The sequence below is a fragment of the Podarcis vaucheri genome, assembly GCF_965113315.1.
Source record: "Podarcis vaucheri genome assembly, chromosome: 4".
Lineage (NCBI taxonomy): Eukaryota > Metazoa > Chordata > Lepidosauria > Squamata > Lacertidae > Podarcis > Podarcis vaucheri.
The window spans coordinates 35,187,739-35,210,850 of record NC_138762.1 but is presented as its reverse complement, the minus strand read 5'-3'; the positions used below and the strand labels follow the sequence as shown (position 1 = coordinate 35,210,850).

Here is a 23,112-nt window from a genome sequence, read left to right as displayed (position 1 = left end):
CTTAATCCGTTTCTGAAGTCTCTTCTAAAACCAATGCATTCTAAAACCAAGGTGCGCTTTCCCATAGAAAGTAATGCAAAATGGATTAAACCGTTCCATACTTTTAAAAACAATCCCTAAAACAGCAATTTTACTATCTAACAAGATCATTTCTGGGTTAGGGTTAATTTTAGGATTGGGTTATCGTTAGAGTAAGGATTAGGGTTAGGGTCAGTGTTTTATGTTTTCTTGTGATTTTGATTCATTTGCGATTTGATTGCTTTTTTCAATTTGTTGTGTTGCTGCTTTTTCAAGAGTTGCAAGTTTGTTGGCTTTGAGGTTTTGTGGATAGTTTCAGTTTTAATTTTGAATGACAGCTGGGGAGCACGAAGCCTCCGCTTCCCAACTGAGAGATCCCCCCGCTTGCACGGGAGTAGGAGCTGGATTGGGGCTGCTCAGCTGGAGAGGTGCAGGCACCGTCACACTTTTCCTTTGAGGGGTGCGTAGCTGCATTCATTTCAACGTACAATGTGGAGACAGCCCAACAGCTGCCTCAGTGGCAGTTTAGGGGCTCTCAGATGCAGCTGCCGGGCTGCCTCCACCTTCGCCACCCCAGCAACTATTCCGCCTGGCTGCCTTCAGGTGGTGCAGGGGCTCTGATGCTCCCCTCCAGGGAGAAGTTTAAAGGAGCCCCCAGCCACGGAGCCCTCAATGCCAAGTGTGAGGGAGCCTGCACCTCCCCAGCTGAGCAGCCCGATCTAGCTCCTACTCCCGTGGAAGCAGGAGCAGGGACACTCAAAACGGAAGTGTGGCGCCGAAAAAGGAAGTGTAACACTCAAAACAGAACAGTTCGGATTCTGAAAAAAGTTTGCATACCAGATACCTACTTCCGGGTTTGCAGCGTTCGATTTCCAGCCCGAGGCACCATTCGCCTGGGGAGCTTGTAGCCAGAGCTGCCACAACGAACAGCTGTGCAAGCCTTTGGGAGGCAGAGATGTGAGAAGGCATCGGAGGAGGGAGAGAAGGAAAGAGGGACAGAGGCTAGTATGGCCCGCAGCAACACATCATTCAAGGCACCCCAGGTTGCCACAGTACACTGGTTGAAAACCACTGTAATGTAGCTACAGTGGTACCTTGGGTTACATATGCTTCAGGTTACATACGCTTCAGGTTACAGACTCCGCTAACCCAGAAATAGTACCCCAGGTTAAGAACTTTGCTTCAGGATGAGAACAGAAATCATGCTCCGGCGGCGCAGAGGCCCCATTAGCTAAAGTGGTGCTTCAGGTTAAGAACAGTTTCAGGTTAAGAACGGACCTCCGGAACGAATTAAGTACTTAACCTGAGATACCACTTTATATATATTTTCTTAAGCTACAGAGAAGTGTGTTTGATTTATTCTACTAGCAAAATTTGGGAGCTGGATTTTCTCATGAAATTGTAAGCACTCTTGTTAAGATCATTTAAAATAATTATAGCATTGCACTATTAATAACAAGCAAACTTTAAAGAATATCATAAAATAATTTTATTTGATTTAAAAAATAGGTTTGCCACTTGGCTAGAGTAGTGTTTTCCTATTCCAATACCATTATAACAATGCAAGAGAACCTGGAGCCATCTCCAAGCTTACATTCATCAGACTGGATTAGTGCTGCATAACCAGTTATGCAAATTACTACAAGGCAACTCTTAGGCAAGGAAGACATCTTGGTCATCTACATTATATTTAACAGATTTATCCAGAGATGAGGTCTTCTAGTTACGTATTTCAGTTCCTCCCAGAAGGAACACAGAAGGCTAATCTAGAGTTGTGCGCTTTCCTTTAACATTCACATTTGCAGTGCAAGTAGCAGATGAAGGGAAGCCTAGAGTTTAACTCTCTCCCTGTAAGTGTCACAACAAAAAACACCTCTCAGAAAATGCTGTTTGCATACCACAGAAGTTCCCCTTGACACCAAGGGAAGTTTCCCTTGAAATGCAAATAAAAGTAATTTTTATTAGGAACCCAGCAATAGGAGCAAGAGTTAAAACTCCCTCTTCACAGACCCCCAGTCCCAAAGCTGCTCAGGCCTAACCTCAGTGCATATATATATATATATATATATATATATATATATATATATATATGCTTTCGTAGATTTTCACGGGTACAGGAATGCAGGTTTTGGTGTCTTCGGGTGTCTTCCCGTGTAAGAGTCGGGGTGTCTGTGCATTTGCTTTCGTAGATTTTCACGGGTACACCCCGACTCTTACACGGGAAGACACCCGAAGACACCAAAACCTGCATATATATATATATATATATATATATATGCAGGTTTTGGTGTCTTCGGGTGTCTTCCCGTGTAAGAGTCGGGGTGTCTGGGCGACGTTTCGACGAGGTCTCACTCGTCATCTTCAGGCTGGTGCTTTCGGCTTCTTGTTACTGGAACAGAGCAGAACTCAAACACCAGATTCTGCTCTGTTCCAGTAACAAGAAGCCGAAAGCACCAGCCTGAAGATGACGAGTGAGACCTCGTCGAAACGTCGCCCAGACACCCCGACTCTTACACGGGAAGACACCCGAAGACACCAAAACCTGCATTCCTGTACCCGTGAAAATCTACGAAAGCATATATATATATATATATATATATATATATATATATATATATATTAATGCATGTTAATTACATTCATGAAATGAATGTCACATCTTGGTCCAGAGGCAATAAGAATTTGCTGCTTGATTATAGGTCCAGCTTCCTCTTTTGGTTACCCAACACTTCTCTCCCAAGCTTCTGAATGGGTGTAGATTCTCACCTGTTCCTGTTATCAATGTTTTCAAGTGTGTTTAAAGGAATCTAGGATTCACATGGCTATTTCCTCATCAACTTGAGTAAACTGTTACAATTACCTTATGATGGATGGATGGATGGATGGCCTTGTTACTAAGAAATATTAGTCCTGGCAATTTGTACCTAGAAATTGGTTTAGAAGCCAGACCTGCAGGTGGATCTCACCACAAAAGCAACTGCAAATATATTTGGCTATTTTTGATGAATTAGTTCCTGAACCTTCAATCTGTTGAAAAACATATTTAAAATTAAAATCCAAGTTCAAGCTCTCTGAACGTTAGGGAAAATGGTATGCTTCACATATTATATAAAAGCTAAATCTCATATGATTTCCAGGCTCAGTACTGTAAATTCCGGAGTAATATCCATCCTTTCTTTCCATTTTCCTCATTTGGATTTTAATGTGGCAAAGAGAGCACTAGATGATCAAGTACTGGATACTTACAATGGACAGGACTCATACTTCACACACTGGTTTTCTTACTTACAGAGTACTTCTATCTTGAACATACAAGAACCACACCACATGTCTGCTTGATTTACATGAATTACCGTATTTTTTGCACCATAACACTCACTTTTTTCCTCCTAGAAAGTAAGGGGAAATGTCTGTGCGTGTTATGGAGCGAATGCCTGCGGGTGACGGGGGGAATCTGCTGCAGTCGTGAGCAGAGGACCCATGGTTCCCCTTCCTTCCCTCCTCCGTGGTTACAAAGCATGGATCCTCAGGATTTTTGCATTGGGCTACTCCAAACTCACTATCAGATCACATGTCTGTGGCCACAGCATGAACCACAAAAATCATATATCTACTATTTCATTTAGAATATTTTTTTTCTTGTTTTCCTCCTCTAAAAACTACGTGCGTGTTATGGTCTGGTGCGTGTTATAGAGCGAAAAATACGGTAGGAAACACAGCTAGCGTTGGCCTCCCAAAGTCTGTATACACAGCTAAAGAAAATGTGCAGTCTTCAGGTGCAAAACCTACTTATGGCTTTTAAGTTACATAGAAATGCTTTTCATGTTAAAGTATGTACCACTGACAACAGCTTCATTATTTGGGCTAGTCTAACATCCTTAGCAGCTTGCCAGAAAAAACAACTCTGCAATCCTGAGGCAAATGCTCCTTGTTACTGATTCATTCAACCCTCTCATTTGCAATTATTTTGCAAGCCACAGGAAGTAACTGTGGCCAAAGTAAGTGGACATGGAAGGGAAGAGGAAATAGAACATGTAATTTAGCAGCATCCCTGTTCCCCAAAGCATTTACAAACACAAACTATGTAAACACTTGCAGTGTAATCCCATTCCACATCCATCCTACAATGGAGGAATAGAATCAGAGATTCTAAATTCTTGAGGATGAGATTTCATCCAGTCAAATACATTTGGTCACCACTGGAAAACATATTAGCAATAGAGGAAAATGCTAATCAAGGAGGTTTCAATTATCTGAATGAGTTAAGCAAAATAACATTACTGTTATGAGAGTTCATTCTCCCAGATGTCATGAAAATCTACTGTGGAGTTGAAGAAAACTTACAGGGAATAAAGGGGTAACTGAGGTTTTAAGGATGCCAAACCAAGCCAAATTTTCATCACGTGCTCTCTGTGCCCTATATTATTTATGAATGAAGATGTATAACTGACATGAGGTCAGCAGGATAATCCATCTATTTAACCTTGCTGAGCAAGGGTAATCAAAGGAAGCTGAGCCTATAGAAATATCAAAAGGCAGACAAGACATGACCTACTACATTGTGATATGTGTTTGCACATGTATAAGATAAGTCTATTCAATATTCATGAGTTTGCATCTACCAGCCTTGGGAGAGTTCTTCTTCTGCTATGTCCAACTTGACTTAAGACTACTTTTGGTATACCTCACTGCCTTAATATTTCTTCTATACCTGCAAAACCCAGCCTACCAAGACCCCCGTAACAGCATGAACTGGGCTAGTTTCAACAACACCTTCACTTCAATGGCTGATTTATGGGCTTGCCTATTTCAGGAAGCAATCAGTAAATCTCAAGGATGCTTCTGACCATCTCTAGTTATGCAGTTTTGACTTAAAGGCATTATCCAAGACCAATGTGTTGCATATAAAATTCTTACTTACGTAAGATATAAGTAAATAAATCTGTTCCTAATTTATGCTACTAATATAGTACAAACATGTATCAAGGACAATTTAGGTAACAGTCTTGAATTAACAGCATTTGGATACATTAATAAATAGGAACCAACATATTTAAATAGACCCCCCTTCCTAACACAGGGGCTTAACAAGTCCATATTCTTCATTTTAAGCACCATCTGTTGTTGCTTCATTTCTCCTCTCCTTCTTCCAGGATTTCCTGATAATACTGCATGTCCCACTGATCAAGAACACTACTGCTATGGCAGCAAAGTAGCCGGCATAGATCATGAACTGCAGGGAACAAAAAGAGAAGGGAGTGGTGAACTGAGAAGCAAAGTTCACTAACCTAAATCAGGGCCAGTCCTACCATTAGGAAGGGTAAGACGGCTGGTAAGGTAATGTTGCACATCATAGGGCAGTAAAAAGCCAATAATTAGTGCTATCCTCAGCACAATGGGAGGTTGGCAGTCACTATTTGGATTTTATGTCTCAGGCACTAAGATGGCAGGCTGTCTGAGCCATCATTTTATTACAATGAGTAAGAATCACATTTTGTGCTTGATTTTACACTCACCACCCATTTTTGTCAATGCATTTATTAGGTATATCTAAATAGGAAGCAGTCTTCAAGCCAAGCCTGAGAGAAGCTTCCATTTCAAGCAAAACATGTGCAATGGTTTTATCTCCCGGCAACTCATTAAGATAGATAAGCATTCCCAACATGTATTAGAAAATGGGGTGTATGAAGTAAACCTCCTCCCCTCAGCAAGCATAGGACAAGGCACTACCCACCCCCCAATGAAAAATTGTTGCAACCAGAATGACCTCTCACACCCTGAGGCAGACAAAAGGCTTTTACCAGGAAGGCTGTATACCCTCTTTTCCCCCACCCAGCCAAAATGGGCCTTACCTGTGTGAATATGTCCAGGCCAAGCCCTTTTGCATCAACAACAATCAATGTGAGCAGAGTCTGCAGTGCCAGGGCAATAAATGTATTAACGCCAAAAACAAGAGCATAGCGCTCTACACTTAGATTTGTTGCAATCTGGAAACTTCACAGAAAAAGAAGAAATAGAGAGCATGAGTACTGAAAACAAAAGCCTCTTTTCAGGCAAACAGAAGAGATCCACACAAGTTAATAATCAAAAGAGTTGGGATCATACAGGATCAGGGCAGCCAGTGTGCTGCCCTCCAGACACTGGATCCCAGCCAGCAACTCTTACCATCCTTCATCAGTGGCTATGCTGGCTGGGGTCCAATTTTTGGAGGGCACCAAGCTGGTTACCCTGGGACTAGATGCACCTGCCCATAGAAATATCCCAATCAGATATTTTAAAAGCAAATGAGTTATATATATGGGACCAAGGAAACAAGCTCATCCTCCATCCCATGGCTTGCTTTCATCCCAGTAACTTCTAATCTCAGCCGGGGTGACTCTTGTCATCAAAGCCCCCACAGAGAAAAAGATGCTTGGCAAGATACTTGCCTATGGAAAAGTAACCTACACACAGGGAAGAAGTTATACTCTTACCCCGTGCACCTCTTTTGCTTTTAAAAAACTGGATATTTTGCCTCTTTCTACATCGGGAGGGAAAGCTTTTTTTCAGTCCTAAGGCTGCATTCCTTGTCAGCAACCTTTTGGAGACCACAAAAAGGGGAGGAGTGTGCACATGCAAAATGAGCCAATCAATGGATACATGCAGGTCCTGTTTTCTGAACACAATGCATTCCCAGGAAATCTCTCTTGCTCCTGATTTGTCCAAACCTCTTCCTTCCCTGCACAAACAGGTAAGGAAGTGGGCAAACTCAAGCTGTTCAGCTATCTGAATCAGCTGTTCATGTAGCAAGGTTTGGGTATAATTCTTTGTGTTCAGATAACTGAGATTTCAGATAACCTGCATGTACAATTCTACTAACTGCAGGATGCATTCTAGCCATACAAAAGTCAAGAAGTTCTCACACATCTCTCCATCATCCTTCCAGGTAAGAACGAGGCACTACCACAATCCAAGGACACATTAAAGTCAGGTAAAATTACTTAAAGAAAGTGTGGCCTATGGGAATGGGCCTGGCCTGGGGAGAGTCCCAATAGTCAAACAGAGAGAATGGGAAAATCCCATTTGGTGCTTGAGCCTAAGGCTCCCTACCCCTGCTCTACATGATTGGTGGCAGCTCCAAATTTAATAACACAATGAAGTGCCACCATCATGTGTAATTTGGCCCTTAAATATCTGCATATGCAGTGATCTTACTGCTTCAACCCACAAACCAAAACACACACACGGATGTCATTTCCCAGCTGGGTATATCAAAGGGAAAATCAAAGCAGTTGAGCTGGTTATGCTATCCCAGCTTGTTCAATGGAGGAAATGGAGGCTGACATGCCCATTTGTAAAATGGGAACAGTGACCTAATTCAGTGCTGAGGAGGATAGACGAGGTGCTGAAATATTAACTGCCAGGAGCTCTGGTGATAAAATGACTGATAAATTGCATAGGATTTGTAAACAGTGGGCAGAAGGGAGGAGCCAAGATGCACAATGGAGAGGTGACTAGTTAATTCTGACTACAACTGAGAAGACTCAATGGGTGGGAAATCAGTCAGTCATTTTTGCCAGCTAAGAATCGCTGCTTCCCAGTGTAGCTGGTAGAGGGCCAAGCAAAACTAGGTTGAAGCTGCAAAGCATCAGATCAGCCCAATCTGATGCACATTTATTATGAAGTAACTGCAATCATTCAATGGGGATTACTTTTCTGAAAGCACACATAGGATTAACTTCTACCGAAAATCAAGGTGTTTTTCTTATCTGCATTTGCTCACTGGCACAGTTTTTCAGGGCAAGTTGTACAACAGCCTTCTCTGAAGGCTTTGGGAGAAATGGGTGGTCATCCAGATGTGGTTTTAAGCTATTGGATGCAATAACTCCCACCCAACTCCAATTTTGTAAGCAAAAAGCACTGTTCCGAAACAATAATGAACATCAGTTGGGAAGAACTGTAGCTCAATGGTAGAAAACATGTTTCCCATGCAAACCCCCCAGCTTCAATCCCTCCTGGAAGGGCTGGGAAAGTTCTGTCTGAAACCCTGCAAAGCTGGTGCCAGTATCACTGGTGGGGAGTCTGTGGCCCTTCAGAAGTTGCTGGTTTACAACTCTCGTAATCCCAGACCATTGGCCATGCTGGTTGGAACTGACTGGAATTGGAATCCAGCAAGAACTTGTGTTGAAATTACCAAGATAGCTGATCCAGCTCAGTAGAAGAGTTTTCTTTGTTCCCCCACGTGAACACATAGGAGTCTCTTGATAATGCAGTTTCCCTTCCATGACAATTAAAAGATGAAAGCTATTGATACCTGTGTCCTTGCTATTCTTACTTATGTACTGTCTATAACTACTGCCCATTGCTCAGTATTCAGCTACTTTACAGTACCTGCAGTAACTAGGACAATCTGTCTTAGTTTGTGTGCTTTCCTGAACTATTGCATTACACTGCAAAATGAATTATGCAATCCCACAACATAGCTGATGCATGTGAATGCACTGCTTACAAAGCACTTATTGCTCTTCCTAGCTTTCACCTTTACCCAAACAAATAAGCTTGGAAGAAACCCAACGCATGAGGATATCATAATATGGAGAATCTATTTTTAATTCTGACATTTCTGGTTGCCAGTGTCTTACTGGCTGCATGCCCAAAGTCGCAGTCATTTGGCATGACAGCAATTAGATGTGCACTGCTAGAAAAATAAAAAGACAAATGGTTGCATAAGACAGACTGGAAACCCCAGGCCTAGTTTCAAAGTGACACCAGGTATGCAAACCCGACTTTACATTGAAAACGGAACCCTCATCTGCTACATGCAACATTAGTAACTCAATTCAAAACAAAATGTCAGGCACTTTTTCTTACATAACCATAGAATCAAAAGAGTTGAAAGGGACCGCAAGCATCATCTAATCCAACCCCCTGCAATGCAGGAATCTTTTGCCCAACCCATGGCCCTGAGATTAAGAGTCTCATGCTCCACCGATAGAGCTCATGTTTAAATTAGGCCACAGAATGTAAACAGCACAGACTAAATAAAAGTACCCGCTGTTCTTTGCTTATATTACAGTTTTCTGATTTCAGACTGAATTGACCCGATTGACTTGTGCTCCAGCAGACCTAATTGAACAAGGCACTGCATTCTAAAATTCAAGAATCTAGATGCATGTTGATTGCCTTTGCTTGTTTGACATTCTTAAATGCAGAACATCAATTCAATGCTTACAATGTAATACAGCTCTGTGCTGAGTTTACTGAAACATGGATGATTAATTATAAACTGTCAGTTTGCAAAGATCTACTTACGTTGCAATTGTGATGAGCAGCATATAAACAATTCGGAATACTATGTACGAAGCATAACAGACCCAGATGTTATGAACACTGTCCATGATATACACGGCAGCAGCAATGCAGAGGGAAAACATGGCTAAGGCTATCTCGCCCCAGGTAGCCCAAGATGTTTTTATGTGGCCCACAACAAACACAGCCACAGCTCCTGTAAGTGCAAAAAACAAATTAACTTGTATTTAGCTAGCCTTTAGGGCAGGGTTACCTAATCTGTGGCCCACATCCACCACTCACCCCCCCCCCCAGTTTTTGTGGTCACCCAAAAGACACACCCTGAAATATGTCATTTTACATATATATAATATTAAATTGGGGGGAAGACTCCCTGGTCACAGGTCATTGTGGCCCTCAGCCCAAAAAAGTTTAACCATCCCCATTTCAGGGCTGTTACAGTTATATGGTGCAAGCAGGCTTGAGAATTTTGAGGGCAGAGAGAAAACAGGTGGGAGGTTAATGTAGAAATGCTGCCCAGTACTAGCAGTTACAATCATTACTCAATTGTGGTTGTGCACAAAAGCCTGTGTAAGCGTCAGCCTATTGCTCCAACTGGTGTTGCATTGGTCATATTAATGTACCAAACCTGGGCATACTTTGCTTGGGTAAAGCTCCTCAGGAGGTTGCTATAAACACTATCATCTCCAGACAGAATTTCAAAACACTAAATTGCTAGCAAAAGCAAGTGAGTCATCACATGCACACATTGTATGAAACTCACTCAACAGTAATTTAAGGGAGTGCCGTTTACGGGAAAGGGTCTCTTGCTCGAAAGAGGAAAGCACCAGTTTTGGCAGCTGCACAGCGCACATACCCTGTAGGTAAGGTATGTTTAGTCCTTTAGATCCAGTGCTTAATATAGTCCCATAGCATGGATCTTACCTCTTTTAAAAAAATAGTTACAGAGGGAACTTACCCAACAGTGTGGAAACAGCCTCTACACCACCGTTATAGATTGGAGAGGTCTGAGAAGGCAGCACTTTTTCCCATAGACCTTGAGCATAGTTTATGACTTGGAAGTAACCACATGTTGAGAGCGCCCACCAAACAGACCAACACAGCAGAGGCCGGGACGAGTAGCACTGAAGGAAGTCCTGCCAGAGCTCTTTGATTACTTTCACAATGTCCACTCTCTCCTCCTGCATAGATTTAAAACGCACACAAAATTCAGTTAATCTTTCTGTCAGTTACTTGCATGTACAACAGCACAATAGGAAGAATACAGATCTAAATAGGGCTAAAGATATAAAACTGTCTCCTATTCAAGAAGAAGCACCACCAGAGAGCCCCTGGCTATCTTTCCAATAAAAAGATGAATCCATGACAGTGAAACTGAAGACCACTAGTTCAGATACATTCATGGGGTTGGACTAGATGACCCTAGAGATCCCTTCCAACTCTACAATTCTATGATTCTATGGTCCTTTTCTCATCCTGGATTGGGCCCTGCCTGATTATACATGCCACCACAATTCTTTTTGATCTCTGAATAATTGTGTACAAAAATAGCCAGTTTATGCTAGGAAAAAAACCGCATGATGGAATCTGGGTAGAGAGGTGAAAAGGTTGTGTGGTGCACAGAGACATCATATGAACTGGCCACCCAAAATCTTCAACTGTTATTACATTGCTACATACAGTATTAAACAAATATAATATTCCTGTTTAGAAAACAGTCCACTCCATGTATGGACAAAACAATGGGACGGCAGGACAGTGGCTTGGGGTGGAGAATTAGTCAAAGAAAAATGCAATTCTGGAGTGAAGATGGACGGCGCTAGTTCCCGCTAGCCATATCCTATATTCTCAACATTCAACAAGTAGTAGAAAGTAGGTCTTTCTACTACTTTTTGCTGCCCCATTTAAATAATGGGGCAGCAATGGTTGGACACATGGAGAATTCTACAAAAACCACTTGGCAAACCCTGTGCCCAGAACTTTCAAGGCCCAAACACCCTAGAATCGGCTGTAACACATGGACTCCTTGCCTATTCTCTGTGCGGGCAAACATTTACACTATGGCTGAGGTCAAAGAGCCAAAGGTTCATAGCATGCCAGTTGTTTTTAACAAGGGAGACGAACATTTATATGCTTGATCCCAACTGCCCATGACCAAGTTGCTGTAGTAGGTGACGCATTTGCTCTCTGCCTTAGTTCCTTTCTGATAAATAAAAACAGCCACAGTCCCCATGGGATTGCTATGACTACGATAAGATAAGAATTATAATACTCTATTCAGCTATGGGGAATTATTACAGCCGAACTAAAAGGTGCAGGATGATAAGCCTTCACCTCCAGCAAAAACTGTACAGATACCCTTCAAGCAATTTAGGGGGAGGGTACAAGAACAGCCAGCCAGACCATGAGGCAGGGTGAGGAAGCTGCCCCCAAGGGCCAACACACCCTTTCCACTACCCAGCTTTGCCACTGGTCTCCCCAGCCTCTAGGGGCAGAGAGGGACTGGCAGCAAAGTTCTGCAAAATGCCTTCCCATGGCTGCTTGGCTGCCATGTGTGGAAGAGAGATTCCCCCCCCCCTCCACACATACATACACACACACCAGCCTGGAGATGGGGCAGGGCTTTGCACCAGCTTCTTTGAATGGAGAAGTCGATGCAAAGCTGCATTACATGACAGCAGGGGGAGGACCCATAAAGGATTCACACACACACACACACATACACTGTGAGAGATGCCACAAGGGCTTCTTGAATAGCCCTCAGGGAGTTTGCCCCCCCCCCCCGCCATTGCAGGAGGCAGCATATTTCACCTTGTGCATACAGAGCGAGGACAATGGTAGCCTAGAAAGCACTACTCCTTGCTGTCAATTGACTGTGCTAGTTATATCCCTGATTAACTAAAATCAGTAGTCAAAATAAAAAAATTCCTTCCAGTAGCACCTTAAAGACCAACTAAGTTAGTTCTTGGTATGAGCTTTCGTGTGCATGCACACTTCTTCAGATACATGTGTCTATGGCAGACCAACACGGCTACCTATCTGTAACTAAAATCAGTAGGTCGTTTTCAACCAGGTTTTACTCAGAGTACACCTTTTATATTCACTGACCTAACATAGTCATGTTCATTACTCTGAGTAAAACTTAGTTTAGTATCACCCAGTATATTCCCAGAACAATTTTTTTAAAGCATTGGAGAAGCAGCTTTTCGGAGACTAAACAGGCAACGAACAAGATGAGCAACTTTCCCTCCCACAATTGAAACAAGCAAACACTCCGCTCAGCCCTAATATTTAAAACCACATACTTTTTCAACATACATCCAACTGAGGTAGGGCTGTAAACTAATCAGAATCAGCTGCTATAATTACTCAATGGAGATTTTGAAATACTCGTCAAAAGGTGCCAAAAATACACTGACAATGGATATGCCACATAATCTTAAAAAAGAGATTGTAGAGAGGACTCAGCACCCGCCATCTTTAGTCAATATCCGACAGTGGAAAGCTAGTAGCCCAATCCCTTAGGGAACCTGTGACCCACTGGACGTTATCAGACTGTAACTCCCATCATCTCTGTCCAGTGGCCATCCGACAACAACTGGAGTGATACAGGTTAGGCCACATCTGGTTTAAAGCCATTATCAAAGAATGCCTAACCACATCTGCTTATTACTGAAGAAACAAGCTAGGGCACATCCAATGGTACAAGGGAATTATGTTTCTCATGATGAGAGCCAAGCAAGCTTAGCATGCTTAAAACCAATGGAGAGAATGGCTGTACAGTTACTCTAGCTAACTCTTTTTTCCCACAGGGACAAAGCAATGTTTATTAACATTCTATGGCTTTTTAAATGTGTTTGTGGGAGGGAGTTATTGGTTTGTTTTTTATTTTGTTATGTATCATTTTGAATTTTTATATTGTGAACTGTCCTGTGATCTTCAGATGAAGGGTGGTTTACAAATTTAATAAATAATAATATTTCCTCCAGCTTTACTGATAAAATGGCTAGCAAAGTAATGTCCCAAAGCAGTATAACTGCACAGTAATACCCACAGCAAGAGTTGCAAATGGTATGCTGCTGCTGTAGTAATTTATTCCGCATCAGGTCTGAGTGAATGTAACTTTTCAAGGTGAACAAAATGTGATTTGTGAACAAAAGAGAAAGGATAACTTTCCCAACAGTAAAACTCATGGCAGCTTACGGCAAGTTTACCGGAAAGTTCAGCACCTGTGTTTTACTGAAGTTTTAGATTTTTAAGAGCAGTCAAGCTGTTTTTAGAGAGTGAAAAGCCTATTAATGGCAGTCTAGTTTGTGATTCCTTAAGTGGGACACAAAACATATGCTGGAGTAAGTGTACAAATTCTGCAAAAACTGGCCAACATCAACCCCCAGTCACCAACCTGATGCCCTCCAAATGCTGGTGCCCTCCAAATGCTCCAAAATCATGCTGTGCTGACCGGGACTGATGGGAATAGATCTCCAAGGCATCCAGAGGGCACCAGGGCCTGGTCTATAGGGTGTAGAAAAGAAAAATCTCAAATCCTACTTCCCTTTCTCTCACTGTCTGTGACTATATGGAGTCCTGAGCTTGAATGAATGGTCTGGGAAAGAGGCAGGTAGGAGAGAAGAGCTGTGTTTGGTTCTGCCTTTTTGACCACAAGTTTGGAGCCAGCATGAGGCAGAACACTTCTGGTACCTCTACCCGAGGGCAGCACAGTGGTGCCAAAGAAGACGTACTGCTTCCAGTTTCCATCAACTAAGGAAACACCTCAGCACAGGATAAAGAGGAACAACTAAGATGGGGGGGGGGGGAATGCAGACCGCCAATACCCTAGCAGACTGATGCAAGATCTGCATGTGTATTCTCTCCTCTCCCACAGAGCCTGCTGCCTGGAATCTATAATCTGTAGGGTTCCACCAGGATGTTTAAGATTATATGTGCTTAGGCGAAGACCTAGCTGTATTTGCAGTTTGCTTGTGTACACAGTCTGCAGATAAGGGGCTTTTTTGCCATTCCCTATAACTAAAGAATCACTTTTTAGAATGGACTTTTTCTCCATTCAGAACTCTCACCTCAACATCAGTGCCCTGAGTAGGCTGGTGGACACAGCACTGATAATACATTCAACTTTCAATGTATAGAATACGTACAAGAATACAATGTGAAAACACCTGAGTTGCAAAATGTCAGTAGAAGGCAGGGGTGGGGAGAGATGAAGGAATGAGAGAATAGGAGAGGAGGAGGAGCAGTATTAGCCTATACTAGAATACACTGTTGTGCTAATTTACATAGAACTGAAGAAAGTGCTGCCATCTATCCATACAGGTTCTCTCAGCTTCATGCTAATCCTCTGCTAGGGAAGCAGAGCTTGACTGGGAAACTTTAATTCCATGGAATGCTAAGAGCTTTAATTACCAATTGTAGCCTAGCAAACAAAACAAGAACAAAAACACAGAACCCTTTCTGGCCAAGGGACAGGATTTTTTAAAAGTAATTTCTAGATTTGTTTGCACAGTTGCAGAAGTTTGCTTTCTGCTGAAGTGTTCATTCAGGCTTCACTATGTCCTGCAAACTCCTTTAGGAGCATCTCCACACAAGTGTCTCACTTTTTCTGACCCAGTCTTCACTTCATTGGTTCTTATCTCTGGACCTAGTTTACCCTGACAATTGCCCAAAACTTCTCCATAACCTCTCCTAAGAAGCTTGCGGCAGCATCTGCACTTGCAAAGAACATCTAGAGTTTAAAAGTATCATATTCTTAAGATGGGTAGTAGCCCACCTTCAGAAACACACAAGAATACCTGTTCTTGGAGCTACCGCCTGCCCTCCCCAGCAACAACAGATTCCCCAAAAGTATCTGCTTTCTTCTCTCAGGCCTTTTAAGATCTTGTTTTTAAGTTCCTATGGAATGGTTAGTGGTTTTGGCATAAGCATTTGATGGTTCCAGTTTCTGCACGCTGTACAGCATTTGATTGTGCTTGATTTTTGTATTTGGCTTTTATGCTGGCTTGTTTTAAGCGATTATAGGTTTTTATTGTAATACTATATTTTTCTCCCTTTGAATACCTAGAAAATTCATTTAACGAGGCATCTCATAAACAAGAATAATAATTTGCAAGTTAATAAAACTGGCATATTTCATTGGCCTGAACTTGTACGTGTTCCAGGAGGCAATAGGACTCCACTGCCAGAGGCATGCTGAAGATCACATCCCCAGAATTTAACGTGATCAGACACCTGAAAACCCAATGAACTGCCCTGACATGCCACAAGCAACAGACAATGTAATGGTCAATTAACCCAACAGAGATTTTCTGTGCAATGAGAGAGCTGCACCTTCCATTCCCCTGGAAAACAGAATTATTGCTTACCTGTTGCACTGCTGGATGCTCATCATCTCTATTTAAAGGGATCTCCGATTCAACATCTTCCCACCCAGGAACCCTCTTTAAGGCAGGATCTACAACCTTCGTTTCCTTACTGACCTGGGTGCTTGACTGGCGATGGTGAAAGAAAAGGCTTTTCTGTGGCATGGGCAGAAACCAGGCCATGGCGAAGGCAACGGACACGGCAGTGAGAGAGATCACATTCAAATTGAACAGAGGCCAGTCAAATACAGACACCAGGATTTGTCCAGAAACAGAGCCCACTGTAAAACCCACAAGTGTAGCACTCCGACAGTAGCTTGTGACTTTTTGATACAACGTTAGGTCCACAACGCTATAGATGTAGGAATAATAGGCAATTTCTGTGGCAGTCACCAGTCCATAGAAGAACTCCAGGAACTGAATAGCCAGCAGTCCTTCTGCATAAAGCAGCATAAACCATGTCACTATAAGGCTTAGTCCTTGTAGAAGGATGACAGGCTTGTAGCGGAGATAGTCTGTTGCCAGGAAGACAGGAAAGAGCAGCACCAAATAGGAGTAAGTCCATACTGGATAAATTTCATTGAAGACCTAAATGAAGAAGAAAAAGATATGAACATTTGTTAACAGAAAATTCATATTCTAACAGGTGTAATTTACAAGCTTTTGCGTAACATCAAACTGTGCAAGGGGTAGTTGCCAAGCAAATTCTCTCTAGAGAGACTATCATACAGCCAGAGTCCCTTAGAAAGCATGGAGCATCTGATGGCATTTGGTAGTCATTTCTAGAGGGAAAATGGAGAATGAGAAGAGTATGCTTGCTGGTCCACACTGCAACCTCACTCCATCACCCCAGTGTGATTGTAGAAGAAACAACCTCAGGAAGAACAGCTATTTTTTTCCTCATGTTTCCCTATTCATGGTTTTAGGATCGAGTCAGAGATATCCTGCTCTGTTAAGGAAAGGATGAGCAACCTGTGGCCTTCCAGAACTTCTTGTTAGACTCCAACTCCCACTAGTCCCGGGCTGCATGGGCAATATTCATGGCTGATAGGAGTTGCAGTTCAACTACAGAGTCAGAGGCTCCCCATCCCTGTATTCAGGCTCCACCCCACTGACCTTTACACACAGCTGCAAGGAATTATTTTTATGTGTTCACTGCAGAAATATACACCTGTGCTGGCTAGAGTGGGGGAGGGAGAAGAGAAGGTAAAATAGGTTAAGAAGAGTGGTGCAAAATCAAAGTTTCAGAAGCAGTGCCTTACTAGGGTTGGCTGGCATGACACTTTATTAATCTCAGGCTTGGACGCTGCAGTAGTAGTACAGGCTGATATTTCCAGCTTAAAATGTACCAAATACATACTGAAACAGAGTGCACGTGGGGTTAGTTCGAAAAGGCAATATGTAGAAGATGACCCTGTAATGTTTACAAGCTCATTTGCACACAAAAATTATGTGTTGTTGTTTTTTAATCTTCGCTACGGAGAACAACCACACAAACCTGGAAGAACAGAACTGAAAATACGGAGTCACACAGAGCTAATCGAAACGACAGTCACAAAAGATCTGTTGCAAGAAAGATCAAGATGTATAAAAAGGAGCAGTGCGCTAAGTGGATAAAAACTTGTAAGACTGGATATTTCAGAACCTTATCACAAAATCTCCAGTCAATTTTGCTGTCATCTGCAACAGTCGGCATAAAATCCTTTGCAAGGACTTACAGATTGCTAAAGGTTGAGACAGTCTGCATTATTTCACTGTCATTATTCCTAAAAGGTAAAAAAAAAAAAAATCCAGTTAAAAACTGATAGAGGTAGGAGAACTATGGAACTTGTTTCATGATTTCTACTTAGCAAGCATCCAAGTGACAGCTGTCCTACGCATTACAACCTTGCAATACCTGTCTCCAAGGGCAAAATTTTAAAAGTATGGTTTCTCATAAATAAGTCCTATTCAGATCAATGGGATTACTCCTTGAGAAGTGTGTTAATGATGCAGTCTTCAACCAGCAAAGGTCTACCTGTTCATTATGGTGCATTACTGAAATTGGGCCTCTAATTGTTTCCTGGACGGATTTTCTCCCTACTAAAGGTGTTCAGCCCTTTAATGACTAGTTTCCTAAATCCAAATGGCATTATTTTCCTGTCCTGTTTACCTTTGTTTTTATTAGCTTTCCTTCTGCGAAAAACAGAAATGAATTTACTTATTTTTAAGAAAATGAAGGTCAAGCATGTGCACTCTCTCCAAAACGCAGGCAACACATCCCTTGGAAAACTGAAGCAGGGAGCAGGTGCCAAAAGCGACCACAGGTTTAGATGAGGTTGAAGGCCAGCAGCACACCAACTGCAGATTCTCTCACCAACTTTGAGTCAACCAGCTTGTGCTGATGATGATGGGCAACAAAGGTAAGCTCCCCAAGCCCTCAACCAAGGGTCAATAATGCTTAGTCCATGCAGGATGGCCTAGGGCTACAGCTTGGAAGAATTGCTGCAGGCCAAGGCTTGAATGAGAAAACACTAAAATGCAACAGGCAGCAACTGAAGTCTCCATAATAACTGAGTGAATGACGGCAATTCCATATAACAGTTACAGTAGACGCAAGTTTGATCTAGGTGAGGGATGGGCAGGAGATAGAGCAAGATCTTCTGGTAGGAATTATATCACTCATTTGCACTACCGCCATGCAAATCATAGAATCATATAATTATAGAGTTGGAAGGGACCACAAGGGCCATCTATTCCAACCACCTGCAAAGCAGGAATCTTTTACCCAAGGTAGGGCTTGAACCCATGACTCTGAGATTAAGAGTTTCATGTTCTACCAACTGAGCTACAAATATACGGTTAAAATTATGAAATGGGTCTCCAAATACATGTTTGGGTTAAAAGTGGGATCTGGGTCTGAAAAGTTTGAAGCGTATGGCTCTATATGATTCTGCAGTAGATCAACAATGCTTTTTGAATCCGAGTCTGGGATAGCTGAATTGGTAGAGCGTGAGACTCTTAATCTCAGGGTCGTGAGCCTGAGCCCCACTTTGTGCCAAAGATTCCTACATTGCAGGGAATTGACCTAGATGATTCTTGGTGCTCCCTTCTGACTCTACAATTCTATGATTCCAAGTCGTCTAACAAAGGATTATACTGTATACTCCCATTATACTGTACTTCTGAAATTAAGGAAGGAGAGGTGATCACATGAGGAAAGGACTTTTCTTAAATAAAGATTATAAACTATATTGATTTCCAGCACTCAAAATAAATGTGTGGGCTCAGGAGTCTTTAATTCTAAGTGCATGCCTTTTGCACAGGGATGCAAGGTAAAAATATAAGTAAGTAAACCCCACATGCCCACCCTGATCTGTCAACCTCTGCATACTATGCAGTATACCAGTGACAGCAGGACCCCATCGCAGGCTAATGGCGCAAGAAAAGTCCCCCTGCTTTTAGTAACCGTTTGGCAAGTCGAAGTCAGAAGATCCACCTGCTGCTGCTCAGGACAGTGAAAAACTTTCCCGCCGCGACATCCTCTTTCCCTCCCGCTTCCACCAAAGGGATCACGCGCTTATGAATCTACCCGTAATTCTGCCAGTAATTCTGACTTCCCCTATAGCTCCAGCAGGCAGCCATTCATCCATACCGAGTCCTGGGAAGCTTTAGCTTTCCAAACCAGGGGGGTCGGGGGGGTGGCTTCAGCCTACCTGGCAGCCATACCCGCAATAATTCGGCGCTAGGGAAGGGTCCTCTGCACATGTTCGAGAGCCCTCTCTCTCCTTAGCAGGACCGACGGCTGAGGCAGAAACATAAAGCCCCGGGCTACTAGCACTGAAGGGACAAAGCCCTTGGGAGCAAAGCTCTACAGAGCTCGGTGGGGCTTACTTCCGAGGAGACCGACCCCCCCCCCCCCGACGAATCTCCTCTTCGGAGCGCTACGGACTAAAAATGCCGCCGCCGCCGCCCCCGGAATACCTGAGTCTCGGTGAGGTTCTTGTCCGGCCCCAACAGGTAAGGCGTGAGGAAAGGCTCCGACGGCCGCAAGCTGGCGAAGAAGCCGTAGCCGCACAGCACCGCCGTGGGCAAAGCCCAGCCGAAGGCGCGCGGAGCCCGCCCCGCGCGGCGAGGCAACAGCACGCGGGACCGGAGCCCGTCCAGGACACCCTGCGCTTCCATCCGACAAGCCCCGCGATGGGGCGTCTCCGCGTACGTACGTCCCTCTCTCCCTCTCTGAAGCGCGCCGCTCGCTCGGCTCGCACAAATCTGCGCCGCTGCCCACGCGGCCGAGCGCCAAAGGCACCTTGGCCCTGCGCAGTAGCGCGCGCGCGAGGCACGCCCCGCCACTTCCGGTGCCGGTTCGGGATTTTTTTTTTTTGTGGTAGGAGCGGGGGATGGAAATCTCCAAAGTGCGATGCGGGGGCTCAGGAGGCGGTCGTTGAATTGGAATTTAAAGAACTGCACCTTTGCTGCAACCTGAGAGGTGTGGCTTGCGGGTGTCCCCACACCACACACACATAGATACACTGGGCTCTCTGGTGTTTTTTTAATAAACATATGCCTTGCCGTGGCGAAGGGGCTTGAATAACTCAGAGAAGCTATGAGCTGTGCCGTGCAGGGCCACCCAAGACGGACAGGTCATAGTAGAGAGTTTTGACCAAAGGTGATCCACCTGGAGGAGGAACCGGCAAGCCACTCCAGTATCCCTGCCAAGAAAACTCCATGGACAAAGACAACAGGCATAGATATGCTTTTCCCACTAGTGATGTATGGGAGTGATAGCTGGACCTTAAAGAAGGCTGATGGCTGAAGAATTGATGCTTTTGAATTATGGTGCTGGAGGAGACTCTTGAGAGTCCCATGGACTGCAAGAAGATCAAACCTCTCCATTCTTAAGGAAATCAGCCCTGAGTGCTCACTGGAAGGACAGATCCTGAAGCTGAGGCTCCAATACTTTGGCCACCTCATGAGAAGAGAAGACTCCCTGGAAAAGACCCTGATGTTGGAAAAGATGGAGGGCACAAGGAGAAGGGGACGACAGAGAATGAGATGGTTGGATGGTGTTCTTGAAGCTACCAGCATGAGTTTGATCAAACTGCAGGAGGCAGTGGAAGACAGGAGTGCCTGGCGTGCTCTGGTCCATGGGGTCACGAAGAGTCAGACACAACTAAACGACTAAACAACAAAAATGATGCTTCTAAGTGATTTTTCAATTTTTCAGTATTGTTATTATCACAATACCTCTCTTCATCCGAGAATCACAGGGCAGTTCACAAGTCATATAAGGGAATGGGCATAATCAAGTGTGGGCAAGGAGGGGCAGTTTCCCCCCCCCCCAATAAATCAATGCAAATTGATAGAAATACATAGCTAACTGGGGTTCTCCCACCCCCCAACAAAAGGCCTTTCTCCTCCCCCCAACAAAAGGGTGTATAAGGGTGGAATCCTATGGTTCCTGGGAGAGCATCTCAGGCCATGGGATTTTGCAGATTCTGCAGGTGTCTTTCCTTAGGCTACATATTTGACCCTTGGATCCAGCCGTCAGATCGGTCAAAAGTCACCGTCAGTAATATCCGGAGTCAGTTTTGAACCATCTGAATGAAAGATGGTGCTGCAACATTTGTGGAAGGGTTGCTGTGTAGGATCCAATGTTGATTAGACATTAGAAACCAAGGCAAACTTCTTGACATGGAAACTGTTAGAAGCTGGCATGGGAAACGCTTGTGTAAGTAAGTAATCGGTAATGTGTGAAAGTATATAGACCCAAGTTCAGACCCCACTAGACCATCTGTGCTCTCTTACAGTAGGAGCCAGCATGGTGTAGTGGTTAAGAGCGGTGGACTCATAATCTGGTGAACTGGGTTTGCTTCCCCGCTCCTCCACATGCAACTGCTAGGTGACCTTGGGCCAGTCACACTTCTCTGAAGTCTCTCAGCCTCACTCACCTCACAGTTTGTTGTGAGGGAGGAAAGGAAAGGAGATTATTAGCTGCTCTGAGACTCCTTAAGGGGAGTGAAAGGCGGGATATCAAGTCCAAACTCTTCTTCTTCTAGGTTGTATCCCACTAAGTCCTACTCAGAGTAGACCCTAATAAACCCTAATGATGGGCACATCACTCAGCCACCTTGGGCCAGTCACTGTCTCTCAGCCTAACTTACTTCACAAGGTTATTGTGAGATTAAAATGGGGAGGGGACAACAATCTACACCACCTTTAGCTCCTTTGAAGATAAAGTAGTATATAACTGATACAAAATTGAATGTCCATTAACTTCAGTGGGTCTACTCTGAGTACAACTAGGTTATATTATTTTATCAAGGATATTGTTGTCCTGTGTATCCTTTAAAGTATCTCTCTCACACACTATTAGATAAAAAGCTGTGCCTTAATTAAGCATCTGACCTTGTGGCTGCAGCTGACATGAATTTTAGGTGATGCAATTGTTATCTGAACTTTCAAAAACAAAGAGGCTCTGAATAATATGGTGTCACAACCACTACCAGTTCTCATGACTGTTTTGCCTGTCACTTTGTAGTTTAGGACCCATTGATCTGACACATTATTTTTGAATCTGTGTCGTCACAATTGATTGCTATCCAGATCTAGAAATAGCAGGAGGAATACTTGAGAATTAGTGTACTAGAAGGTTTCTAGCCACAAGGCTTCCCTTCTGTACACTCAATAGCATCCCTTCTCTTTCCTTGCTGAACTTCAACTGAACTTCTGTTATTGAGTTTCATGAGTTTTACCCTGATCCAAGGTCAGATCTAAAAAATAGCCTTTGCTCTATATTAAGGGAAAAGTCTACAATATTCAGGTTAGGCCCAGGTCTCATACACAGAGGGACCACATTGATATTGGCAAACAGTACATTCTTCCTGAGAGCCTCTCAAATGAATGTAAACCCCCCACCCAGGACTCTTGGGGGCTTTAAAAGGCCCTGCTCCAAGGAGTGGAAAGGGCTCAGGAAACAGGGCTGCTTCTGTGTCCTGCCTAGATTAGTCTATACTACATCATGTAAGGAGCTTCTCCCCTCTGAAACTTTGGGGAGCCTGAGTCTTCATCAACCTAATAACATAATCTGGATCCCTCTCTCAGTTGAATTTTGCATGAAGTAAAAGTCAGAGTGAAGTCACCTCAGAACCTGTCTATTTCACCAGAGTAAACCAGTTTCAGTTATTGCTGAAGGTGCTCTCAAAGCACGTTGTAGCAAGCATCATACACGAGACTGTTTCTGCCTAATGACTAAGCATGGTCTTTTGAAATTTCAGGTGTAGTCACCCAGGAATCACCTTATTCCACATAAGATCAGCTGAATGTATTGCAAAAGACAGGGCGAACAGACAGAAAGGGAAAATAATATTTCCTGGTTATAGTGTACCTGTATTGTAAAGAGCTCCTGATTTAATTAAGATGTGAGCTAACGGGGGACACTATTAGAAAGTTTAAA

The 23,112-nt window shown here is 43.4% G+C and overlaps 1 protein-coding gene and 1 long non-coding RNA gene across 3 annotated transcripts in view; one reads left to right on the top strand and one right to left on the bottom strand.

The window, feature by feature from the left end:
- Nucleotides 1–20,880, top strand: part of LOC309531495 — an 80,811-nt gene extending 59,931 nt beyond the window's left edge. Inside the window, exon 2 of the long non-coding RNA XR_014219336.1 lies at nucleotides 20,771–20,880. This is a non-coding gene — a long non-coding RNA (uncharacterized lncRNA). The remainder of the gene's footprint in view (nucleotides 1–20,770) is intronic.
- On the bottom strand, nucleotides 4,991–19,916 carry SLC19A2 (solute carrier family 19 member 2). 2 transcript variants are annotated; one of them, XM_082221012.1, is made up of 6 exons: nucleotides 19,641–19,916; nucleotides 15,795–16,265; nucleotides 10,265–10,487; nucleotides 9,310–9,502; nucleotides 5,871–6,012; nucleotides 4,991–5,251 (listed from the first exon to the last, which is right to left on the bottom strand). In XM_082221012.1, the coding sequence occupies exons 1-6, from the start codon at nucleotides 19,839–19,841 to the stop codon at nucleotides 5,126–5,128; spliced, it is 1,356 nt and encodes a 451-aa protein (XP_082077138.1). In that variant the 5' UTR covers nucleotides 19,842–19,916; the 3' UTR covers nucleotides 4,991–5,125. The 2 variants fall into 2 exon arrangements, with proteins under 2 accessions (XP_082077138.1, XP_082077137.1); XM_082221011.1 differs by having other exon boundaries at nucleotides 15,681–16,265; nucleotides 19,641–19,914.
- Nucleotides 20,881–23,112: the final 2,232 nt, after the last annotated feature.

What these genes read in the sequence shown, in the direction of transcription:
- SLC19A2 (XM_082221011.1), bottom strand. Translation starts at nt 19,841, where the DNA reads ATGGAAGCGCAGGGTGTCCTGGACGGGCTCCGGTCCCGCGTGCTGTTG. An exon ending in AGCATCCAGCAGTGCAACAG is followed by an intron (nt 10,488 to 15,680) that starts GTAAGCAATAAT and finishes AAATCTATGCAG; the next exon opens with GAGGAGAGAGTGGACATTGT. An exon ending in GCCTGGACATATTCACACAG is followed by an intron (nt 5,252 to 5,870) that starts GTAAGGCCCATT and finishes TGTTCCCTGCAG; the next exon opens with TTCATGATCTATGCCGGCTA.